Below are 12,166 nucleotides of genomic sequence, written 5' to 3'. Positions count from 1 at the left end.
CAGTGCTTATAATTAGTGTGTTCACCCTTGTTATCTTTATATTTTAAGCCGTTGAATCTCTACTTCAGCACTTGATAAGTTAATAGAAAAGTGCCCTTAAAGTTCTGTAGAATGATGTGATAATTTAGGGACAAAAAATTCAGCGTACCATTGTAAAGATAAATAGCATCTTACCTCTCCAGGATATTAGAATGTAAAACCTAACAGATTCTGTTACAGATTCATTTATGTGAACTTTTGGAAAACTTTTGGCAAAATTCCTCACAAGACAGTTGAAGGAAATAAATCACTGAGTAAGAGGACAAACTATATTAGTTTAAAATTTCCCCTAAGAAAGAATTAAAAGATATAAGTGATCAGTTAACATTGTGGAAAAATACACTTCTGTTGCATATCCAGGTAAAACTGCTAGTGTAATCTTGCAATAGCGGTGGAGATACAGCAATTACTGCAGAGATTATTTAACAAAAAATTATGATCTATTTAAAAAAAAAAAAACCCACAATCCCAAACCAAAAAACCCTATTGATTAGAAAGTTACAGGAGAGAGTAAAAGGTGGTTTTGGACAGACTAAAAACTGTCTCTGATTTAAACGAAGTTTTTTTCTGTGCATCATTCCCCTCGTGCATTACAGTCCTCCCCTTTGCTGCACAGTCTTCTCTTACGCTCTGTGCCTGTCTCTGCGGGGGGTGCTGTGCCCTGTCCCCTCTTGCCATCAGTGATCCTTTTTTTCCACGTCACCCTCTCCCCTAACCAGTCGCTGGTCCCCAAAAAGCGGATGCTGACACAGTGTTTCTTGCAACCACGTTGTTTCCCCAAGTGTACAGTCATGCACCCTGAGAACAACAATTGGAGTTACTTGGGAGCACTTGTAAGAGAGAAAACTTCTTGCTGTAAACCTTTTGAAGTTGCAGTTAGCCTTTTGCCAATAGTATTTAGTTCTTTGAGTTAAGGGAAGAAAAAAGCAATCTTTTTATCATGAGGATCGTAGCTTCCCAATGCCAGAAAACTGCTATGTGGTATATTTGTGAGCAGCAGCAGAAGTTCTAGCTTATTAGTGCTACGGGTATAGTACTACATATTTATTCCTAATTTGGGCTCTGTCTAGGAGAAATTACCCATGGGGAAGGTCAGCCTGATGAACAAGGCCAAAAATAAAAGCTGTGTGCCAGGGAGTTGCAGAGCTGCCTGGGAGATGAGAGTTCATGTCCTTGACCCAGCCTGTGCAATACAGTCTTTAGGATCAGTCTTACCTCTTTTTCCATGTTGGAATACACTGATTCTTTTTATTAGTTGGTATATTAAGTCTTGAGTTCTCTTTTCATACTGGAAATTAAGGTAGAAGGAAAGCAGGACACAGGTGGTTAAATTCTCCATCCCCCTAAATGCTGCTTAAACTGGGACTGAGTAGGCATAAACAAGAATTACGATTTGTCTGGAGCAATGGACCACATGGAGATCTAGAAACTAATTTTATTTGTTACTCTTGCTGCCAGTTTTGTCTTATCATTTATCAAGGAGGAAACCGTCAGTGAAGGCTTAATGAACTGGCACGTTGGTGAGGTGCAGCCCAGCTAGGGAAGTGCTGTTAGGGCACACTGGGGAGCGTTCCTCTAAGTCCGATTGCGTTTGCTGTGTGTGAGGTCTACGGCAGTTTCTGAGAAAAGAAGTAGGATTTGCCTTTATGAAGCTGGTTCCATGAGAAGAAATCCTTCGTAGAAGAAGAGGGATGAGTTTTGTGGAACAACAATGACAGGATGAGTAACAAGTGTTTATTTAGATGGCTTTTTTTAGTATTCGTTAAATTGTAAGTGGTTAGCTGTGGGCTTCTAGAAATGACTTTACTATTACTGTATGGAAAAATATCTTTAGTCTAATAGAAAACAGCTGGTATGCATTTTTTTAATTATTATTTTTTGTGACAGGCGAACGTAACACTAGGTTTGAGACATTCTCCTTTCAACATGCAGAACCAGAATCCCATAGCAGTTTTGCTGCCGTGACCAATGTCAACGCGATGTCTAGGCCCACTCATAGCACTTCATCACAGGTAAACCAAAAATGTATCACTGTCTTAACTGAAATATCAACAGAAGTTGTGCAAATTAATAATCCAAAACCACATGCCTTTTACATCTAATTTAGTGTTAAATTACAGTACAGAGCATTTTTACAGCGAATTAAGTGGATTACATTAAGTAATTTATTCCAGATTGGGTATGTGGTGTTCCTAAAACAGATAATTGCTTGTAAAAGAATTTTGCAGATCATATAACTGGAGTGTACGTTCAGTTTACTGGCATTGGGCCTTCTGTTTGGTGGGGTTTTTTTCCAAATTTCATTAAATATACTGAGATTTATGTTCCCAATTTTACACAAGAGCTCTTATGACCCTTTTTTCTTGGTGCAGCTACATAAAATGGCCTCACGTTGCAAATAGAGTCACAGAATTTGTTAACTCTCAGCTTCACTATTTAAAAACTTTTCTGCAGAACTACAGGCAAAGTTTCTAGTATATAAATTTGCTGAGGAGCAGCACAGCTCTGGTTCAGTGAAGTCCCTGCAGAAATACACTTTGTTTTATTGGAATTTATTGAGAATTTCATAATAATATTACGATTTCAGTCCCACAGTTCTGCAAGCCTAGTGGTATATTGGTGCTCTGTAAGTCGTCATGTTTCAATCTGGTGATGACCCCTGGAGAGCTGAGTTTAAATCTGCATCCCCAATGCAGTTTTGACAATGCACACTCCTCCTTTTTTCCCTTGCTTGAGTAGACCATTGTCAAAGAACACCTAAATGAGCATTTTAGAATAGACTGTTTCCATTAACGTTCAGCTAAAAATTGAGATCTTGAAATATAGAAGGTATCATGATTTCAAACTAAACTTTCTCCCGTAATCTAGGAACTTCAGTTTTTGACCCACGTAGGTTCCATGCACTTGTGGGCAGAGAACACCACCAGGAATCCTACTGTGATCACAGCAAAGAAATTCAGTTTCTGTCTTTTGCACGTCTTTCAGAAAACCACTCTTCATGTAGACTGTTCTTCACTGCTAAATGTAGCTTCATTCTTTTGGAATTCTTAATTGTATGACGCTGAAGAACCACTTGGGTTATGGGTTAGTAGATTATAGAAGGTCAGTCATCTTTGTAGACTCAGCATCATGAAGAAGGCAGCATTAACTTCTTCTAAGTTCTCATAAGTATTCAGAATTAACTGTATGTGAAATCAAGGAAGGGAAACTCCTACTGATTTCAGTAAGAGTTATGCCAGCAAGAAGTAAATCTCAGAGATGAGAGAGTTTTAAGATTTGTTGAGATTCCGTCGGGGGGGAGGGGGAAGTCGGAAGTCATTAAGCCACTAGAAAATGTGTTCCAGTTACAGACTTTTTCCTCGTGCAGTTCTAATGTTTCTCAGCTAACATGCAGTTCCTATGATTTGAGCTAATGAATCTCTTTTTGTATTGATTATATTATACAGCATAACTCCAGGAGGAGATTGAGAAGTGAGAGCTCCTATGACATAGACAACATCGTTATTCCAATGTCGCTGGTGGCACCATCAAAGTTGGAGAAACTACAGTACAAAGAAATCCTTACCCCAAGGTTTGTCATGACCTCCTTAGTTGTGAAGAAGATACCAAAATGAACATGAGGACGTTAACTAAGAATATCGTTAACGTGTAGTTAGATACTTTTATAATATTAAGATGATCTTTTCATGCACTCAGGTTTTTTTTTGTCTGTACTTCAATTTGTGTGGCTGGAGTGGTGGGAGGACTGGACAGCTGATAGCATAAGGGAAATAGTCTGATACACAGAGGGAGGTGGCAGATGCAGACTGGCTAAAAATAGAAGTGGGTTTATATCATCTTAATTGCAGTGATGTTCGTGGCCTTAAATGTGGCATTAGGCTGACGTGCTCTGAACGGTTATTTGGAGGTTGCTGTCTTTTTTGTGTGTTATGGTTCATAAGAAAATAGTTAACTATATTCAGTGAATTCAACAGAAATGGTTTTAGCATATATTTTTAAAATTTATCCATTCTGATACAGTTAGAATAAGCTTAATTTTTTCCATACAACGTGAATCTATAATGCATGATTCTAGAAACATTGCTTTTTTTTTTTTTCTTTTTTTTTTTTTGGTAGAAGAAGAACATCTTTAGATTGCTAAAACAGGGTAATTGGTCTCCTGTGCTGTAATTCAGTGGCTTACTAGCAAATTGCCTGAAATGGCTAAATGCAATTGTTCTGTATTTTAAGTCTCTAATTTATATTTGCTTTTATATTGTCTTTAAAGCGAAAAATATTAAGACTCTATTGGATAGCTTAAAGACTATGTTGGGAAAAGGAAAGGTTAGATATTGGGTTGGGAAAGGAAAATCTAAATTTTGGAAAACCTAAAAATCTGTTATCAGCACCTTAAATTTGAAATTATTTTATTTGAAAGAAATTTTGAAGCACGAGCAGTGTTGAAGAAGGAGTAACTAACAATATAATGAAACAGCGTTTAGGTAAATTAATTTGACTTTCTTTGTCTCATTTCTAGCTGGAGAGTTGTTGAATTTCAACCTTTAGAAAGATCTCATACAGATGAAGAAGAGGTAGGCTGTATTTTAATTAAACTACCAGTTTTTAATTAAGCTAGATATAATGGGGATAATCGGTATATATTTTGCAAAGTCACTGACTTCATGCAAATCCTAGTAAGTGTCAAATTTCAAAAATGAAGTATTAAGTATCGGATTGTGAAAACGTGTCTTATCCCAACCCACTTGACCGTATGGTGGGTGACAGAAGTGCGAGTATCTCCATTAATAACCATTGTTCACTTGTTCGTTTGGCTCTTCTGTCCCTCGCTGTCAGCACAGGCAGCGCTCCCAAAGGGTCCCTTTGGTCAGGCCTCCGCCTCCCCTGCTCCTGGGCACTGTGATGCTGGGTCTCCCAGTGCGACTGTCTCTTTGGGGCCACCTGTGCTATAATGTCTGTCCTCTCTCATCTTCTTCTTTCACGGCCAGTTCCCATGGCCTGTTGCTCTTCAGGAGGTAATTTGGCATTTTGCCTGGGGGCCCAGCAGGTTTCCTCAGTTTGCTTCTCAGTGTTCGTTTTCCTGCAACCCTCCTGTTGGGAGCAAACTTTTCTTCTTTCTGCTTTGTCAGGAACAACGTAACCTTCAGCATTTCCTGCTTGCCTGTTGAGCTCAGTTTGCACATCATGTGCTATTGTTGGTTCCTCCAGATATAAGAATCTACCTTTTTCTTCCAGGGAATGTCCGTGGACTTTGCAGCTGGGGGTTCCTTTTTCCCCTAATCGGGGGTTCAAGGCATTTCCTAACCCCAGTGTGAACGTACCAGCAGGTCTGGTCTCTAGGCTGGTTTTCTGTCCTTCCAATCTTTTTGTGGCTCCTTTTCCAGAAACCTGCCCGTTTTGCTGTCCGTTGGACATCTCTAGTCTCCCTCCAGTCTCTGCTATAGGCCACTATCAACTGTTGTAATGTAGGACTTCTATTCGTGCCTTCATCCACAATATCTGTTCTTGAGCTCCTTTTTCAGAGAACCTCTACAACCAGGGTTTAAGTGCCTTAGTAGTAGAGAAAGATTGCATTTGGGTAGCAGTACAGAAGGCTATGCTAAACACAGTAAACAAATTAAATCGTTATGCCACTCCCTTGGGGTAGAAAATACACTCTCCACAAAGGCACTAGCTTCCTCAGAGCGTTACTAGGTCTGTAGCTGCCTGCTCCATGGAAATGAACCTTTCCTTTTGGAGAGCATCGTGGTCTCAGCTCCCTACCTGGTGTAGTTGCACTCATTTGGCACCATACTCTTGGGTCAGAAGGAAGACAAAAACTTACTCTGTCCCTGCCTTTTCGCATGCACTTGAGAAATTCTTGTGAAATCTGGCGGTCAGATTTATGTCACCTCCACCACCACCTTTCGGTTTGGTACCATCTCTGCCAGCAGGAAACATGCCTGATCTTCTTTTGTAGTGAGAAGGTCAAATTACATACATAGGAGAACTCTCCTGCAAGGATATTTAATTAAACCATTTGGAGAATAACTAATAAGGCAGCAAGGGCGCACTGTCCCTTGAGAACCTACTGTTCCTTGTTCTCTCTTCATTCTGGTATCTGTGGGGAAAAAAAAAAAGAATTTCAACAGTGATTTGCCTTCAGGGCTTCAAGAGACTTGCTTGGAGGACTCTGGATTTCTTGTTTAGATTTCAGATCCCATACGGATGACTTGTCTCACGTTCTTTTAGCGTATTTTGCTGAATGGACTTCAAGGTGTCTCTCTGTGAAGTTCATGGGCTAATCGCTCGTTTAGTAGCCCTCCCAGTATGTTTGTGTTTGGCATGACTAGTTGATCCTGTATGATTCATCCTTTGGCCAGGAAATAACTTGAGTTAACAATAAAGCAGCTTTTGCCTCCTGCTGTGGTCCAGTGCTTCTGTATTGTCTGTCAGCTGCTGGTAGAATGAGAGAGGAGAGATGTCAGACAAGAAAAAAATGCTAAAGATCTTGTTTGTCTAAATCATCCTTTGCCAATTTTCCCCCGTTCTTTTGGGATCGTGTTAATTGGTTTGGATGTTTTTCAGAGTACTGAGAAAAGGTGGTTGTCTGATCGTAATTCTTCCACTTCCTTGCTTGAGGTTTTAGGCCGAGATAGTTACTGAGTAAGCTTAAAAAAAGACATGAGAAAACAGCAGCATTACCTTTTCGCATTTTCTGCACTTACACTCTGTTCCTTGTACCGAAATTGTTCCTTGTACCGAAATCAAGGCAAGCTTCAGCAAATCGCTTTGAAGGACAAGAGAGTGCAAAATGTACTTTCTGCTTTTTTATAAAGTAAGCTTTTTCTTTGCTTTCCACTGTGTAGCAGCCTGTGGTAGTACTGTATAATAGTTTCTTTTCTATCTTCTTTGCCTGTCTTCTGCGTGGCTAAATTTAAAACTTTTGGAGTTGTCCTTGTGTCAACCAGAAATTAGGGATTTCTTCCACTTGTTATCTTTTTTTTTTTTTCCTTTCCCTTCTCTCTCTTCTTCATTTAAAGACTTTCAATGCAGCAACCTGGATCCGTGCAATAGGCTTGCATCCAAAGTTTCCACAAGTTACAAAAAAATGTGGGGTCCCAAATTTGTCATGTTCTACAGGAACCACACTTGCAAGGATGGGAATTCAGCACTTTCTGAAAATCAGGCCTATTCACTGGGCCTTTATTTAAGTACAAAAAGCTTACCTTTTTTGGGTGCCTAATTTTTGTTTCTGGAAATTTTGCCTTACAAGGACAAACATAACAGTTGGGCAATGCAAAAGTTAATCTACTATCTATGTCTGCTTGATTACTTGCTCTAAAAATACTTAGGTTTTGGAAATAGAGCGTTTGAGTTTCCTGGTTTGCATGTGTGAATTTGCAGTCTGTTACTGCTTTAAGGCATGGGAGGGTGTGGCATGGGTTTTCCTGTTTTATTTTGGTTTTAATTTGTTTTGTCCAGGTTAAAGTTTCTGGCAAGGCACGGTTGTAAAGTAATGTTCAAGTTTATTTTGTAGTTGCTTTAGTAATGACAAATACTTTGGAGTAATTCTGTGTGTAATTAGTTTTGCATAAGTGTTTTCATGGCTTATGACTCAGTGTTTCCCGCGAAGCCAAAGACTGAAACACAGACTTTGTTGTTTTGAGAACCTTTCAGAAATATTCCTGGTGCTATTCAACATCAATGCACAGTGTCTTGTAGCTTAACTAGATGTGATGGGGGGAATCCAAATCTTGGTTTGCTTTAAGTCTTTTTCTTTGAGTGAAGTCGTTAGACGTGCCTCACAAACAGGCCTTCCTAATAGTCTTTTTTCTCAACATCACTGCCAGATCCATCCACTGAGGAGCGACAGTTCTTCTGTCCTTTTTCAAACTAACCTTAGTGGTGGGGGGGGAAATACCAAATTTTCCAGTTATAGCAACTTTAAATTAACCTAAAGTTGGTGCAGGAAATATATAAAGTGCTACAAACCAGGAGAGGGGCAGAGGCTGTACTGCACCAAGTAGAGACCTTTTACTCTGATGTAATGTGATTTTATCCATAGACCAAAGAATAATTTTTAAATAAGAAAATGTGTTACTTGGTAGTTTTCAATGGAATAGGGTAAAACTCATTTTAAATAAACAAGCAGTTAAATCTGCTATCATCAGCTGTGGAAAAGGAACAGTAAGGCTTATTTCTGTATTTTTCAAAACTCTTTGCTTGGAGAGGAATGTGGACTTTGATTTTTGAAAGGAAGCTTGTTAAAAATGAAGTTTCTTCCCAGCGTGAAAAGTTTTGGCAATTTGCTAAGAAAAGTATTTTCAAAGTCTTAAGTTTTTCTTTCAAAATTATCTTTTGTTTCCACTTCAAAGGAAATCTGAGCACACAGAAAAATCCTGAATTTTCCCTGAGGGAATAGCACTTTTGTAGTTAATAAAATTCTCACTTTCACGCTATACATCATTGACCTTGGAAAGACAGAATCTGAACTGAGATGCAGCCCCGTACCGATGCCATCCAAGTGACAGAGCTGGTGAATTCCAGAGAGAGGAGGAAACCCATTAAGTTGGCTTGCATGAAAGGAAACCAGCAGCTAACAATGTGGTTTGTGTTTAACATAAATAAATAAAAACAATGAGGAGTCTTCAAAAAGCAGCAATGAGATGGGCAAAGAGGCCTGTTTGTCTGAAGGTTCCTGTTGAGTGCTGGGCTGAGGAGGAATCAGGCAGCGACAGTTTTAGCAAGTAGGTCGTGTGCCCGACTCTGATTGTGCTGGAGTCTTTGGGATCCGTTTCATTGGCCCAGTTAAATTTCGTTGTGGGGCCGCAGTTCGTGACTGGGTTGGAAACGTGCTCTCTGGCAAGCTGAGTGCCACTACCAGGACTGCTTACAGCAGCATAAATGCATTCTAATGCTTTGCATTTGTACCCATAATGGTCGTGAACTACCTCGGTGCTGCACGACTTGATACAAAGGATGGCTTCTGCAGAAAACCTGGGCCGTTAGTTGTCCGGAGTGGAGGACTTCCAGCTGACAGTGTAACCTACATTGTGTGGCTCTATCTGGCACTGCAGTGAGGACTCTGCGTTTAGTTCTGTATTTTACCAGACTCAGTCGGAAGATAAATGGTGTTACTTGTATAACGCCACTGAGGATTTTGCTTTATAGAAAAAATTCAATTTATTTTCCATGAGCCCCCGGATTATTGGTATGATTCTTGTCCAGGGCTGATCTGGCAGTGCAGCTTCACAGCTTCTACGACCAGGAATTGTTCTTTCCTAGAACTTCTCTGCTTTTGAGTTGGGAGTGGCTGGCATAAAATCCATGGCTGCAGCACTCGTATGCTCTCGCCAACCTTAGCTTTTTAGGTGAACTTTGAAGAGGTTGAATGGTTTGGAGCACTTTGAAATAACTCTGAGCTGTGCTGGAGGGGTCCAGCCAAGAGCTCGCCCCGCCATCTGGGCAGTGAGGGGGAAGGGCAGCAAAGTGCTCCTCGCCCAGCCGTGTCTGAGGAGCAAACTTCCCGGTGTGCTGCCAACGGCAAAATGAAGACGCTCTTTCAAACTGAAGGTCAGATGGGATAGCTACCGCTGAGGAGTTTTACCTAAAAAGCTGGCTCTTGTTTGAGTACGAGCAGTTAAAGTACTCGCATTAGGGCCGTTTTTAAGCTCTACTGGGGTCATGCAAATCATTTGCTAAGAAATAGTCTCTTCAAAGCAGAAACCATTTTCTCCTTGGTTTTGTACCAGGAATGCGGCACCTCAGGTTTACTGAGTTCCTTTCAATGTGGAGCTATCGAAGTCCTTGCTGATCTCAGGCCTATTTCTCCGTGCTTCAAGAGCACCTGGCAAATCCTGCAGCCTCCTCCTAAAGCAGTCTCTGGAAACTCCTGGAATTTTTGCTTGTCTTTATTGTGTGCTTTTAATACTGCCTTGATTTGCAAATGAATACTTGTCCTCTTAATTTTCTGCCTCTCACTGTAGAGAAAGATGTGTTAGTTGCAAGGGGGGTATAATTTCTATATCCATTCAGATCAACCACAGACATGTAAACAAATAAAGTGAAAGTGACAGCATCCCATATACTAGAGCTCTAGTGAGAGTGTAAGCTGAATGCCTGTATTTTGATGTGCCTTTATACTGCAAGCATGCATTGTGTTCCCTCCTCTTGTTTGGTGAACAGACCTTCGCAGAATTGTATATAATATTGGCTGCCTTTGTTTCTAGTGATGTTCATAATTATGGCAGCAGCTATCCCTGTATTTCGTTACAGATAGAAGATCTGTCAGATGAAGTTTTTTCCTTACGTCATACGAAGTATGAAAAAAGAGAGAGAGCAAGGTGGTCGCTGTGGGAGCAGAGCCGCTGGCCCAGAAGGAATAGCAGGCAGGTGTATTGACTTTGATGAGAGTGTTCCTATTGAACCACTGGTGTCGGCTGTTGGTGCAGCAGTTTCAGAAATGCTGTCACAGAGAACTTTGAAAATGAGGGCTCTCCTCATTAATTAACTCGTCAGGGACGAGGTATGTTTGGTTTTGTGGCTGGAAAGGGAAGGCTATGCAGTTCCAAAGCATGCATACTTAGGGAAATTTGGCGTATTAGTGAATAAAAATCCTACTCCCATACTGCACACAGCTCTGCTAGTTTGTGCCACTCCCAGTTATTATGACTTTAGCCAGCGAGTGTACACGAGCCCTTCTTCACTCACCTGACTTAGATGAAAGTCCACTGCATTCCGAGATGAGTTACTGAGGGGTCCTGGGCTCTGCCAGGGACCTTATGCTTAAAAAAGTCATTGTGTGAAAAAGTTTAATTATCACAGGCTTGCTGTCTGGTGCAAAACTCAGCAGAATTAAATATAACCCCTAAAAGTCTTGCAAAAAGTAGTGCATGAAAGAGCGAACATCATAAAGCTGTATCTGCAATCTGGCTCTGGGAAAATGATTCCCATAAATCGCTTCAGAATCTGCCAGGACAAAAAGCATCCTATAAAGGCTGGGATAACTTTTTCTGCTGTTTATCATACGCTTGAGTCTACGCTTTGCTGAAAGTGAACCATGACACTATGAATATATATGCAAAGATAGCTTTTTTTAATGCAGGATAAAATTAGAGCCAAACCGTATTAAGGAATTAAATTTTAAGCCATTTTGAACACAAAAAAACTTGAGAAAGTGTACTGAAAAATACAAGTTCTACATGTACCCTTAATTTTGAAACTGAACTCCTTGGTGAAATCTTAGAGCTATTTGAATTCAGAAGTAAAACTACCACTGACATGAGCAAGGTCAGACTTCCACCTGGCATTTAAGATGCGTGGCAGTATTTTATATCTAGTTGAAATTTGCATTAAAAGCGAGGTCAAAATTTTCAATTTTATTAAATTATTTTGACTGCTTTGGGGATGAGTCCAGAGCAGAGGTGGGAACGGGGAGCCCAAGAACCTGCCGTTTTTTCTCGAGTTACACTGGCACAGTCTGCTGACAGTGCAGTTTGGACTCCGCAGGCTCCTGCGATTGATGCCGTGTTCCCCCAAGTGGGAACAGCCCACGGCTCACTGACTTCTGTCCAAAATTACCATTCTGGTGAGCGTGTGGAGCAAAGCGCAGGAGTGGGACCAGCCACCAGCTGTTCTGCAGCCAGAGCATGCCTGTTCCAGCCCTGATCTGGTTAGCTCCTCCACATAGCACTCTTTGCTTTGGCTTGTGACAGCAAGGTTGTCAAGAACCACGTGTGTTTTCATCTGCTCTTAAGTAGAATGTAGGTAGCACGCATGGAGAAACTGAACGCTTTGAAAAGAAAATCTAAACTGTTCCTGGTGATGTGAAAGGGCAGGGGGTAGCTCTTAAGACTCTCGTCTCTTATCCTGCACTAGATCTTACAGCAAAAGTGCTGACGGACGACAGAGCCAAGATTCGGTACAGAAAGACCACCACGGCAGCTCCTGTGCCTCGCTGCATTGCGCTGCTGAACCTGTTCCCGACTTGACTTTGGAAGCCCACAGCGCTGTTTGTTCAGGGATTGCACAACTCTGCAGGGAGAGCCAGGAAGCAAAGGTGGGTGCTTCCAATAGCTTCGGGTCTGGCCAGGTCTTCAGTGACCACTCTCTCTAACCTGGAACAAAGAACCTGAACATATCCTCCTGT

At 41.0% G+C, this 12,166-nt stretch overlaps 1 protein-coding gene across 7 annotated transcripts in view; it reads left to right on the top strand.

Annotated features, from left to right (window-relative positions):
* KANSL1L (KAT8 regulatory NSL complex subunit 1 like) overlaps positions 1–12,166 on the top strand; it is a 67,139-nt gene that overhangs the window by 52,640 nt on the left and 2,333 nt on the right. For all 7 annotated transcript variants that reach the window (XM_075153720.1, XM_075153717.1, XM_075153721.1 and 4 more), the window contains 5 exons: positions 1,927–2,051; positions 3,486–3,610; positions 4,556–4,610; positions 10,294–10,406; positions 11,896–12,076. In XM_075153720.1, coding sequence (XP_075009821.1) covers positions 1,927–2,051; positions 3,486–3,610; positions 4,556–4,610; positions 10,294–10,406; positions 11,896–12,076 — 599 coding nt within the window. The remainder of the gene's footprint in view (positions 1–1,926; positions 2,052–3,485; positions 3,611–4,555; positions 4,611–10,293; positions 10,407–11,895; positions 12,077–12,166) is intronic.

The sequence above is a fragment of the Calonectris borealis genome, chromosome 6, assembly GCF_964195595.1.
Source record: "Calonectris borealis chromosome 6, bCalBor7.hap1.2, whole genome shotgun sequence".
In the NCBI taxonomy this organism is placed as follows: Eukaryota; Metazoa; Chordata; class Aves; order Procellariiformes; family Procellariidae; genus Calonectris; species Calonectris borealis.
This window is presented reverse-complemented; position numbering and strand designations above follow the sequence as displayed.